This window comes from Elgaria multicarinata, chromosome 16 (genome assembly GCF_023053635.1).
Source record: "Elgaria multicarinata webbii isolate HBS135686 ecotype San Diego chromosome 16, rElgMul1.1.pri, whole genome shotgun sequence".
Lineage (NCBI taxonomy): Eukaryota > Metazoa > Chordata > Lepidosauria > Squamata > Anguidae > Elgaria > Elgaria multicarinata.
Window position 1 is genome coordinate 5,738,672 of NC_086186.1, and position 13,689 is coordinate 5,752,360.

Genomic DNA, 13,689 nt, shown 5'->3' on the forward strand with positions numbered 1-13,689 from the left:
TACAAAGGTTCTAATCCACATAGCAGCTGCCCACCACAACCGTTTTGTGCCTTGATTCTAAAGTGGAAGCCCAGAAATGGCAAGGGAAGAGTCCCTCAGGAATTGAGGACGGTACCCCCTGCCCTGTCTGCTCCTTCGAAATAAAGCTGATCAAGAAGACTGCAAAGCTAGCTACTGGTGGTAAAGCAGTTCATCTTCTGTTTTTCATGGGCTTCGCTTAACAGACCAACCCCTCTGTGCACACCCTAATCAAATCTGATGGTGTGAGTGTACCCTTAGGTGTGGTAACACAGCTTCATCTGGAGGAAAACATTGATAATAATTCAGAAACACCACACATTCTGTAAACCTCCGAAAGATGCAAAAAACCTCAAGCCTGGATTCATGAAGAGCTATACTCAAGTAATATTTGTGTGGCTTCCCCCAGCTCAAAAAAATCTTTTTAAAGAGATTCTGAGGAGCACCTCTCACTTCATTTTGTACTCAAGCACAGATCCACGAGTGGCTGCCACAACAAAATACTTCAACGTGAGGCAATTTAAATTTGTGAGCAAATGCTCAACTGACAAGAGCCACAATTATTTTGAACTCAGGGGTGCAGAACCAAGTACAAAATGTAAAGACAGGAGTGGCCATGAGTGAACCTTTTTAAAAAGTTGCCTATAAATACAGGAATTAAAAAGCAGAATCCAAAATAGGGGCCACCCCTAGTGATGTGCTTTCCTATTAAAAGGGAGCATCACTTTGTGGGCTTGGACTTGTGTCATCAGAAGACAAAGATCCCAAATGGGGGAGAGCCAGTTGATACAGGGAATTGTTCAGTATGATTCAGCTTCAGTTCTTCGTGGGACCACACTGCCCTCTAATAGATTTGGTGTGCTCTTGGAACTGGCTGTATTACTAGACATCCAGGTAGAATGCACACAAGGAAGGCACAGAGGGGGACTCTTTCCATCAGATATTTCAAAAATTATGGATCATGTCATTTGGCATCTATCCTGGCAGTACGTGGTTTGCTAGGGAGAAGAAGGATGCAAAATAGGTTTCTATTGATGCCAACAAAGGCCTTCTTATGGATACAACTTAATTTAATGGAGATAGAAGCTTCATAGCTCAATGGAGTTACTGTGCAAGATGTTAGTAGGTGGGAGGGCCATTTGTTCCAGATAGAGAAGCTCCACCAGTTCTGGGTGGAGTGGTACAACCTCTGAATGACCGTGTTTGCATCTTGGGGTCTTTCTGGACTTAGCATGCTATCTGTGGAAGCACAGTTGGCAGCAGTGACTAGTGGGGATGGGGGCAGAATTTATTTGGTCTGCATTTTAGTACCAACCAACCTAATTACTGAACAAATATGTGAACCAGGACCCAATTAGAAACTCAGGAATTAAAGAAGTAGAGCACTTCTCTGAGTTTTTCAGGGCAGTCCTCTGATCAAATATGTCTACAAAAATGCATACATTAGGGGAAAGTTCTTGTAAAAAAATGTGTGTTAAGGAAAACTGTGTAGAAAACTGCACATGAATTACTGTGAAGACGTAATGAAACACATCTGCAAATTGATGCAGAAATGGGACTGAATGTGTGGAACTCAGTTTTCAACCTTTGTATTTTTTTAACGTTTGTTCCAGGACAGGCAAATTTATGATCAGACATTTTAAAGTAATATATATATATATATATATATATATATATATATATATATATGCAAACCTTCGGGCAGTTTTTTTTAAAGTATGTAAATATTTTAACACATGTGCAAATGAACAGTATATATTTTTCCTTTCCTGCAGAGAGGCAACAACTCTGCATTGGGCCATATGAATAATAAAAATATGAACTCTTGCATATGTCAATATTCCAGAATCTCCTAGAAATTAATAGCTAAATAATGTTACTTGAATAAACACTATTGCTAAAGTGGCCAAAACTACCAAGGCAAGGATATAGTCAATGAGATACAGGATACCCGGTTGTGCAGTTTGCACTGAATGGAGTTGGGCAGGACCCCAAAGCTATGGTAGAGTTGTTGCACGACCTAAGGACTTCCCACCTGTAAAGTGCTTATTTTCAACCATGAGGGCTAGAGCCCTGTTTTAAAAATAAATATCCGTACCCTTTTACCAAAAGCATGCCACTTCATGCATGGGCCTTTCATTCTTGGTTCTGTGGAGTACAAAACTAGTGTTTGCTTAAATCAATATATCCAAGGATTTGTGTTTCATAAGAAAAGCTGTGCTCATGAATCCAGACCTTGATTTGTGTATCTGTGGAGAAACAGTAATACTAAAATAATAGAAATGTTTATAACAAGGTATTAGCATGTTAGTATGCACTGTATGCAAAATTACTATTCCTCCCCCCTTTAAAAAAAAGGGAGGGGAGAACAAGCTATGAAAAGTTAAATTTCTTTAACTGAGATGGCTCTATAGAATGAGGCAGACACAATCTTATTACAATACCACATCTCCAGTTATTATGACTTTTTCCCTATCTTTCTACTACCTGAGTGATGTCAGTGTAAATTCAGGCACCATTAGTAAAATTTTGACCACACATATACATAGCACTGACAAAGGAGTAAACAACCTTTCAGCTTACCAGTGTATGTAAAAAAGACACTGACAAAATGGAAAATAATAAACTCTTTATGATAAATTAATCCTTGTTTTTTTATCGACCCAGAAAAAAAATAAGCTAGACCTTTTTCCTCATAAATCCCCCATAGGAGTTGTTTTTCCATCTCCCTATAATCCATTGCCACATACTTCCTAAGTAAGAAAATGGGAGGAAATAAATATTCATGGGAAGAGCTCCACCATCTTCAATGTCGGTGGCCCTTACTTTCTCGCTCCCTGCGTTTTAGCTCTTCCTTATAGCAGTAGGAGCAATAGTTTTCAGTCTCAGGGCGACCATAAAAGGAGCAGTTCTCTTTCTTGCAGCGGTTCTGCTGGATAGAATATATCGGGCAAACTGTATTCCTGCCTCGATTTTTATCATTGTTCAACCAGGTCTGAGGTGCTTCCTCATCAGCATATTCTAAACAGTCTCTAATGTCACTGGTATTAAACCCATTGGTATACGTTTGCGACTTGTGGTCCGTAGGCATGGCATAGGTCAATGACTCCACTGTGTTGACAGTACGGATGCCTGCTATTCGGGCTGGACTATAACTCTGTGAAGACAACGAGCGGTTCTGTTGGGGATACGTGGCACATGTTTTTAAGGTGCCAACCATTGGCTTGTAAGTATCATCTTGGAAGCTCGATGGCTTGGAGTTGACATCGTGCAAGTGGATGACACTCTGCCTTTGAACAGGGGGTGTATGGCTATAGTGGGCAGATACTGGAATGGGTCCACTTCTCTTGGCACCATTGCTAGGTGAAGAAAATGACCCTGGTATGGGACTAGTGCGATCTTTGAACTTTAAAACCAGTTGAGTAGTATGGCTTTGAGGCAAGACTGGTGATGCCCTTCCCTGAGGAGATGATTCCAGCTTCTCTTTTGAGTACGCTTCTTGCTCCAGTTTCCTGCAGGACGACCCATTGAGAGTAGCCTTCTTCTCTGCCTCTTTCCTTTTCTGTTCCTGTTCAGCACTGAAGCGTTCCTGGGCACTGGTCAAATAATAACCAATCATCTCCTCGTGAAACTGATGTCTATGGCTGGTCAATAGGAGGCCAGCAAAAATGAACTTGCGTTCCCCTTGCATGGCAGCTCTCAAAATATTGAGGCTCAGCTTCACGTCAGTACTGTACTTCCATGGGTCTGACTGCTTATCTGAAGGGGATTTTGAATTCATTTTTTCAACAGGTGAGATACTTGCCTTCTCAGTGGGGGAGGGGGTCGTCTTTTCAGAAGGAGAAGTGCTTGCAGACTGGCCAGATTCCTCTTTGCTTCCTTTACGCGACTTGGACTTTTTCTCTTTAACTTTCTCAATTATCTCCCCATTTTTACCATTTCCTGAATTTGCTCTGCTCATTTTGCCGTGCACTAGTCCGCCAAGCCCACCCATATTCTTCTTTAGCTTGATGCCTAGAGTTTTACTGAGACTCCCAAGTTTGTTAGCAACTGAATCAGCCCGGTTTTTTTCTTTATCCTTCCTTTGTTTTTCTTTCTCTTTCCCATTTTTGCCATTACTGCCGTTAGAATTACTACAGATGGAATCTCGATCGGAGTCCATGGAATCAGCTAGAGACTGAACATCCTCTCCTGCTGACGCAGTAGGCGATTCTGGCTGAGCCAGAGGAGCCTATTAGGAGAAGCAAGTTAACAATTAGAAATATTGAGCATTCTTACACAATGATTTGCCTCAATACGAAACCCCTATATTTGTATGTGTATTTTTCAGGATGTTTAGCATTTGAAAAATGAAATAGTCTTTAAAATAGGCATGTGCTCCGCTCCAATTAGCAGCGTAGAAGCAGGAGCGAATTGGCCTGCTCCGCCTTGCCCAGAGGCGGAGTAGAAGCGGACCGCGGACCCCTAGAAGCAAGGCGAAGAGAAGCGCCCATTTTCGGAGCGCTCCTCTTTCCGCGGTCCGGTCCGATCGCCATCTTGAAACATTTCACCCATAGGATTGCATTGCGGAAAAGAAAGGGGGATAACTGTATTGTTTTTGAAGCTATCTTTCTGAAAATTCTTGTGCTTAGAGAGTCATGGATGGGGGTCATTTTGAGCCTACTCTCAGCTCTCTGCGTGGTGCGGTTCGCGTGCTAGAATTTTTAAAAAAGTAGGGTAAAGGCGGGAAAAAGGTTACCTGTTTCGATTGCTGAGGGGCAGAGTCAACTCCCAGTCATGATCACATGATCCCAAAGTTGGAGGAGGGGATAGGCAAAACGGGTAACTTGGGATTCTGGGAACTTCTCTTTCTTAGTCTGAATGGACTTTTCCCAGTGTTTTTTAAAACAGTAGCCCCACCAAATGCACAAACACAACCTGAAATCATATACTAAGCCAATAATAAGAGAGCACTGCTACCCACCCTAACTTTGGGGAACAACTAAAAAGATTTGGTGCAAGGGGATGAGCTCCCCTAGGGCATGCCATGTGGACGTGCCCCCACTCTCTCCTGTACTTGGAGGGCTATCAGAGCCCTCCAAAGAGAGTAAAGCAATGCCTATCATGAGTTGAAGTGAGAGCTTTACTTCTTAGTAGAGCTCTCGTGGTGGAGCAATGGCTTTCATGAGCTGAACTGACAGCGTTGCTTCTTAAAAGACTGGTCACTAGGACCAGTCAAATTGGCAGCTGCTTCCCCCTCCCCTGGGCATGTCCCCCTATTACTGGTAAAAGACAGATATAGCCTTTTAAAAAAGTTCTTCTTGTTATTTATTCAGCAACACTGCTGCTTTTAATTCCACCCCTCCTTTGTTTATTTATTTATTTATTCCATTTTATATGCATTACTGGCTTATCCTTGGCTCACTTCCTTATGCCCCCAGAAATGTCTGCTGCCTGCCCTCCCTCCTCCCCTGCCTGCCTCGCAGGGATGTTGTGTGTGTCTGGCTTTGACTCAGGGGAGAAGTCCTTCCTGCGCTCAATTAGACTTTTGGAAGTTCCAAATCCATTTTTCAAGTGTGGAAGAAGATTCATAGGTTTATCTCTACTCCCCAATTCATGGCATGTTGGGATTTCCTTTGAAATGGCCCCTTTGAGCTGTCTGCAGGTTTAAGCCCTGCCAAAAATCAGGGGATGATGGGACTGCCTTGAGTCTTGGCATGCATGTGTATCCCTGGATAAGCTGTCATGGTGGCGAGTTTGAGGTTTCTAACGTGCAAATTGACGGAGCTATCGAAAGGGGTGTGAATGGGGTGCCCGATTTTCATAAATTCCCCAAAAATCAGGGGATGATGGGATTGCCTTGAGTCTTGGCGTGCATGTGTATACCTCCATGAGGTGTCATGGTGCCAAACTTGAGGTTTCTATAACAGAAAAAAAGTTGTATACTTTTTTTAGCTTAATGCAAGCCTATGGGGGGGGGGAAACGGAGGTCCGATCCGGATCCGGAGCTCCGCAGCGGAGCGGAGCAGACATAGGCGGAGCGGGGGTGGAGCGAAGCGGCCTGATCCGTAAATCGCGGATCTGGAAGAGATGCGGAGCGGGGGGTCCGTGCACACCCCTACTTTAAAAGTATGGCTCTGCACATGTTAATATGAAGATGGTCCAAAGATGAGAGAGCTATATTAAAAGGTGATCTGATCTTTATAAGACATTTCTTTAACTGATATTTGGGGAAATGCTCTGTGATTGCCAGAGCATATCCAAGGTGCTGATGACCCAAATCAGAAAGTAGCACAGCTATTTTGCATATGCTTTCACATCTGAAGCCATGGGAACCATTGTAATATGATGTTAGATGGAGGTGATACATTCCTCATTATACTTTCTGAGATTTGATTGATGGATTTAAGAAGGAATTGCCATCAGAAATGTACAAGAAAGATAGTAGGACTCCAGATGCCATACTCTGAGTATCTGGCAAGATATGGCAAGTGCAAAAGCAAGGAAAACCCCGTGGGGGAGTAAAAAGAAAAGGCAAAGGCAAAGGTAGAACTAGGCAATCTTCAAAACTGAATATTTACAAAAGTTTATTTACAGTGCCAAGGTACCGCCTACGTGTTTCGAACGCAACTGCGCTCTTCCTCAGGGCTATTATAGAGTTCGCTGACAACTTAACGAACTCTATAACAGTTGCGTTATAGGAAGAACGCAGTTGCGTTCGAAACGCGTAGGCGGTACCTTGGCACTGTAAATAAACTTTTGTAAATATTCCGTTTTGAAGATTGCCTGGTTCTACCTTTACCTTTGGCTTTTCTTTTTACTCCAAGATATGGCAAGCACCTTAAGACAATGCCAGTTTTGGGGGGAGGAGGGAGGGATTAGAACTGCAAGAATGAATTTAAGAGTAAAAATTAATAACGTTACAATAATTCAGCTCATTCTCATAAAAAACTGCCTACGATAAAATCATTGCAATGTGGTGCTAGAAATTAGCCAGTGTGGTTGTAACAGTTAGAGTGTTGGACTGGGAGCTGGGAATCTCGGTTCTGGTCCCCATTCAGCCATGGAAGCTCTCTGGGTGACTTTGGACCCATCACAGACTTTCAGCCCAACCTACCCCAAAGGGTTGTTGTTGTGAAGATTAACTGGAGAGGGAGAGGATTATGGAAGGGAAAAGGTGAGATATATATGTAAAAAATATAAATAAAAATATAAAAGTATGTTTTATAAAATTCATCTCAAAGATTCCTAAATACAATGTTAAGATACCCTTCCAGATGGAACTGTTCGTTTTTCTTCAAATAATTCTGCTCACCCATTCATTGGGAGGCAATATAATTTGTTGATATTCTGCAAGAGAATCATTAATGTGTGGTTTTGTTTTTTTCAATTTCTTTCAAATTACCATCCCTATCGATGGGAAAGGACAGCTGAACAGAAGTTTGCACTTGGTAAGCTACATCTTAACAAAACCAATATAAAGCGGTATCAACTCATAGTTTGTTTTGATCTAATAAGCAATGAGTTGGGAATTCACTTTGTTCAGCCACTGAAAGAGATGTTTTGCAAGTGAGGGTGCAGAAAGGTTGGGTAAAGGAGCCGTTCATATTTGCATATGGGACAAAATGAATAGGAAAAATAGAGTGGGAGGTAACTGGAGTTCTCACATTTCATAGTGATAAATTAGGAGCATTAATTTTATATCTGTTTCTCCTTGCCAGTGTTCGCATGTATTATTTGATATACAACTAATCCTGCTCTGCTACTTTAGTGGCAGCAGTTCAAGTCCATAGTTGGATGCTTTGGCTCTCCTTGTACCTCTTCTCTGTCTCCAAAAAGTCCCTTGTTGTGCTTCCCAGGAGATTTCCTGAAGTGCTATAGCACAAGAGCAAGAGAGCAAGGAGGCAATGCATTCCCGTATACTGATGCTGAGAGGCCAGCACTGGGTCAGCTGCTTTCATGAGCTCCTCTGTGAGCACAAGCTGCTTATACAGAGTAAAGGGGTTACCCGTGTTTCCGATGGCATGCGTATCCAGGTTACATTCATGTAACTGTGCAGAAGATTAAGCTTTGCCTCCAATGACAGAATCAAACTGAGAAAGGAAAAAAGAAAGGAAAGACCACACCATATGGTTACTAAAGAGGTACAGTCATAGATCATTCACACTTAATCAAGTGGAACAGAAAGTAATTATTTTATCCAGCACACTTTCAGATACAGGTACCAGTGATGCACGCACTCCGAAGGAAATATACCAGTAAAAAGGAGCTTCAACTATTGTAATAATGTAGAAATGTAGAAATGTAATAAATATATAAAACGAAGTTGTACTCCTTCTGTACTTACTATGGGAAGCCAGCTATGTGCAAAGCACAGCCTGTGCTTATCTTGTCAGTCAAGGCAACTTCGGCTCATACTGAAGCAACCTACCAGCATTTCACAGGTTGCGAAATTTCACAACTAACCAGTGAGCTATGCAAGAGCTGTATGTGGCTCAAACATTCTATGGAGCTATTTGTTCTAGGATTGCTACAAAGAGCATGGACTAAGCAAAGGCTACCAAGCATCTCAGAGACACAGATGTTCTCAAGGCAAGTTGGTGCTGAAATCTTAGTTGGTAAAAAGAGGTCTTACTTGGCCAGCTTGGAGTTATCATTGTCATCCTTCCCCCACTCCCAGTCTTTCCCTGGATCAACAGCAAAATGCAAAGGCAGTAACTTGTGTTCAGAATCAGTCAGAGGGATCACCGCTGAAGAAAGAAGAGAAGAGCAGAAGTAAAGAAATTAGTTTGGTTGAAAAAGGATGAGAAATAAGAATTGTCTGAAGAAAAGAAAAGAAAAGAAAAGAAAAGAAAAGAAAAGAAAAGAAAAGAGAAGAGCATTTTAGAGGCACATGTTCAAAAGGCTGCATTTAATGCAGTCCTTCTCTCTCCTTAGCCAGATATCTTGGAAGAAATGTCTCCTTTTGGAAATGGAAATGACTTTCATATTTGGTACATGTTTATCATGAAGTTTTTTAATTAACAGTACACATGATGGAAATCGATGATAATTCTATATTTGTAATGTAAGTTTTTTTCTGTTTTCACAATGTATTTTCTGTTCTATTTTGTTAATATTCACAATAAAAAAAATGAAGCAGAGTAATATCAGACACCAAGATGGCAATTCATTTATTTTAAAATGGTTGGTATTTTAACTGACCATTCTATCTCAAAAAAAATTATCTCTCTTTTTGTTTTCCTTAGTTTTAGCTCAGCCTCAGGCTCACCACATCTCTAGCCTAAAGATATTACAGAGGCAGTGAAGCCTTATCCTTGGGGAAGCCATTTCAATGGATGGTGTTAAAAGAAATTATCTGAGCATTAAAATTACTAATTTTGTTATCTTTAGTAACATGTCACCCACCCATAGCCTCAAGGATAAAGTGGGTTATAGCCCAAAATAGTTAGGTTAGCAACTCGAAAGCCTATTGGGGGTGGGGGAGACTCTGATCTGCTTGTTCCTGATGCCTACACTTATCCTATTTTCTGACCTCTACTCCCAGTCTCCGAACACCAAGGTCCTAATTGGCCATATTCTGGTTGGAGGACTGAAGGCAAACAATACATCTTTTTACATCACCCATGCAAACACCACTGCTTGGCTAGGAAGGAGTGTGGTCAGATCCAGACAACTTAGCTCACCTTTGTCCCTTGTTCACCCCACAGTAGTGGTGTCAAGGACAACAAATCTCCAATTCCTATCTTTCAGGTTGCTAGTACACTGTTAGTTACTTCTGTCTGAGAACATTCCAAATGGTTCCTCATCACTGACTAGATTTGTAAAGGATTATAATTTGACCTTTTAACCAAAATCACATGGAAGCTGACTTTCCTCACTTTGTTACTACTTTCCCTTCCTACACAAGCACTGAGAGATGAGGAAAGAAAAATATAATAATAAAACTCTGTACTGGCACCACCACCTACTGGCAAAAGAGAATAATTAACAAAACATTACTGCAGAAAAGCAGATTTCATTTTTGTCTGGATATCAGGAAACACTTATTAATTATAACAACAATTTGTCAATGAACAGTGAAGCAGTGAAATGTATCCTTACTTGCACTAATAATCACTCAATGAAAACTAACATTCTGTGACTAGAAATATCACCGCTCCTTTGGCCTTGTGTATTGAGGAATAAACATATGCCCTCTAGTATTTTGCCTCACAGTGAAAAAGTGATGCAAATGCTAACTGCAGAAATTGCATAAAAATTATCAAGTTTAAATTCTTGATACTGATCACACAGTCTGTTTCAAGAACTTGGGATTTTTCTCCCTAACTCATTTTGTTACATACTGAGACAGGATGCAAACTAACATGTACAGATTATTGGGAAAGGCTTTCAACGATATCTAGGCATTTAGCAAAACCTGCCACATATATGGCTATGTAATTTCCAAGAATCCTTGCATTCGCTGAGCCACATATGTCTCAGGTCAAAGCTGTATTGCAAAAATAAACAAAACAAAACAAAATCAAAACATACTACTGATGACAAACTTTGGCCAGGGATGGAGAACTTCTGCTCCATGGGCTAATTTCTCTAAAAGCCTATAAACAGTGATATTGGGCCCTAACCAAGGTGCTGGGTAGAGGAACATTCTTCCATCTAGTGCTTAGGTTAGGGACCTCGGGTTGTCCAGCCACATACCCTATTTATCTGCCAGATATCATGAGAGAACACGTCAAAGTAAGGGAACAAGAACAAGAACATTTGTATAGCGGTTTCAAAAGTTCAAATTGTTTCACATACAGTGAAAAACAGGAAATAGTATCCATACACAAACACAGAAAGTATTTTGCAGGATCAGTTAACACAACTCACAGTTATTAGCAAAAGATGTAACAGCTTGTAATATGAACAATGTTTCACTAGATGGAAACAGAGTGCATAGTTTACCAACACACTCTAGTTTAGAAAGCAAGTAGCATGGATCCTTTACAGCAATATTGATTATCTGGATTCAGGACCAGCCCAATGTACAAAAGCAACCCAAAGCTGTTGCATGGGATGTAATTTTCTTTTTTAAAAAACAGGTCCCAGGAGAGCAACATGCAATCTAAAAGCTGCACATACTCAGCTTCTTATGTTACATTGCAAAGGATCCTGGGACTAAATAACTGAAAGGAAGCACACTCTGGGACTAGAGGACTGAAGGGAAGCACACTCTGGCTTCTGCCATCAACCAGTAGACGTAGGACCATTGGGAGCCTGTGGCATCTGCTTCCCCTGGAATAACATTAAGCGAACCTGGCCCATCTATTGGATGGAGATGAAGCAGTAGTAGCAGCAGGGACTTTGCTTCCCCCTCCCTACTAGAAAGAACACCGAGCTGCACCTCACAGTTGCCCTGGGACTGCAGAAGGAAGGACTCTCTAGCCCCATCCTTCGGCCACAGGAACAATAGTCACCAATTGCTATTCAAGCAAGAACATCAGCAAGGTTACATGAGGTTGGCCTGAGGTGCTCAGCACCTTGTTCTGCTCTTGAAAAAAATACTCTCCCTCCTCATCCTTTTTCCTAACCTTCCCTTATGTGTCTTGATTTTTCGGTCTATAAGCCTGGTGACAGGGCCTATCTTTTTCAGTGGGATTTGCTTTGGGAAACAATAATTGTCTCAGAAGTAGGATAAAGACTATGTTTTCTTCGAGAAATGTACTGCTGCTTTTCCACTCCTAACTGCATCTTTCAAGTCTGTTGTTTTAATGTAAAAAACCAGAAAATCCAAAACTTTGGGGTAAAGAAATAGTTTGGCCCTCTTTTAAACCAGTTTTTTAACATTATTTTACCACCAAATTATTTATTTAAACAACAAGAAAAAATTATATTAAGTACACACAATACTACATGATTCTTACCAAAAACAAAGAGATAAGAAAATCTTTATGATTTTACTCCCCGGATTTTATAAAATAACATGTTAAAAAAACCAAAAAACCTCTGAAGGATAAAGTATAAAAAGAAGCAATGTACATTATCTTGATAATTACTATTCCAACTTTTAACAATAAATAACAGCAGTATATATATATTTCATGAAAGTTCTCATTTTCAATGTTCTAACAAATATTGTGGTTAAAATAATAAGCTGTTAATGCATTTCTGCATTAATGACAGATACAGATTGCAACTCACTTCTTCCTTCTTTTGATTTTAGTAGGTTAAGTAGCCCAGATTTTCTGGCTTTAAGGCAAGCCTAATTTAAAAAAAACAAAAGCCTTCCAGTAGCTTTTGACTAATCATTTTGCCCGGAGAACACATTACATGTTTTCAAAACCACACTAGAAATATCCCAAAGGTATTTGTTAGGTTGATAATTACTTATATGTCTAGCATTCTTGCTGTGGATGTACCTCTCTCATATATAATTGGCTTTATTAGCTTACAACTCCAACTTGATGGCATGTAATGATTCTTAGTGTAATGATTCTTAGTGATGATATGTGCCAAGGCATGGCTTTATGTCTTTACTATGTTTTTTTAAATAACATTAATAACATTAATTATGAATGTGATTCAGAAACAGCAGGAAACAGGGAGTAGGAATAAATGGAGATAGTTCTCATGATGTAAGAATGTAGAGAAGTAGGGTCCCCTAAGATCTGTATTGGGATTGGTGCAGCAGGCAACCTTACATACTGTACATATGTGTGCCTGAAAGTTAGCAAGAACCAAGAAGCAGTGGAAACTCAATGGAAACCTCCATTTTATCTTATACATATTCAGTGGAGTCTTTGCAGAGGTAATTACACTAATCAGTGAGATGCAGCTGGCTAGGGGAGTTCTCATCTTTGAGAATTAGCCAAAAGTCAAAGCAGCTTCAAAGCCTTACAGATCAATGCTGCAGAACTAAATTATATTAGGTAGAAGATAAATTTTAGAAATACTACACATCTTCTAGCAAAGCAGCAACAAAAATTTGACAGCTTAATCTATAGCATTTGAAGGAAGATTATAGCTTGGAATTTATACTTGAGAGCTGCATTTGGACATGGAGAGGTCTGATAACTCTTTTACCAATGAGAGACAAACATCTACAATCACTGGTGGGCTCTTACAAAGACATAGACCACACACCTATATGGAAAGTGGGTTACAAATAGTGGCAAATCAATTGAAAAGTACAATGAATTTATCCCCTTTGTTTTTTCTTTGAAATTCCAGCAACCTGCCAGGAAATATAAAATAATCTTTCTAAATGGATTTGGAAATGTCTACTGAGTAGGCAACCCACAATCACAGCATCTCTTCCGTTCATAGTATCTCCTTGTACTGTTGAAATCAAAGGACGCTTTGAGCAACACTGGGAGTAGAGCCATTACACTTATCCATTTATGGGAAACGAGTCTTTTGACAGAAAGAGTTACTTGTGCCTTTGAACTGACAAATTCATGAATAAAGGCTTCTAGGAATAAATCAGCTAAAAACCCATGATTAAAAGAATTTCAGCATTGCAGTTGCTTACTTTATACAGCAAGGTCCAGAAATCAAGGAACCTACTTCTGCTTTGCACAGGAAAAGAATCTTCAAAGAAGATAGAAGGTATAAAGCACCTCAATGTGGGTATTCACCACCTTCATATAAAAGCACCAGTAGGGAATATACACAGCAAAGACAGGTTGCTTACCTGTAACTGTAGTT

The 13,689-nt window shown here is 40.3% G+C and overlaps 2 protein-coding genes across 4 annotated transcripts in view; one reads left to right on the top strand and one right to left on the bottom strand.

Annotated features, from left to right (window-relative positions):
* The window catches only part of KLF13 (KLF transcription factor 13), a 292,039-nt gene that overhangs the window by 75,753 nt on the left and 202,597 nt on the right, over window positions 1–13,689 (top strand). The window lies entirely within an intron of this gene.
* Window positions 2,149–13,689, bottom strand: part of OTUD7A (OTU deubiquitinase 7A) — a 468,621-nt gene continuing 457,080 nt past the window's right edge. For 2 of the 3 annotated variants that reach the window (XM_063142461.1, XM_063142460.1), the window contains exons 10-12: window positions 8,633–8,747; window positions 8,006–8,090; window positions 2,149–4,249 (exon numbers count right to left, since the gene is read on the bottom strand). In XM_063142461.1, coding sequence (XP_062998531.1) covers window positions 2,825–4,249; window positions 8,006–8,090; window positions 8,633–8,747 — 1,625 coding nt within the window. In that variant the 3' untranslated portion in view covers window positions 2,149–2,824. Of the gene's footprint in view, window positions 4,250–7,916; window positions 8,091–8,632; window positions 8,748–13,689 lie in introns of those variants that run through there. The other variant, XM_063142462.1, reaches the window with a different exon arrangement.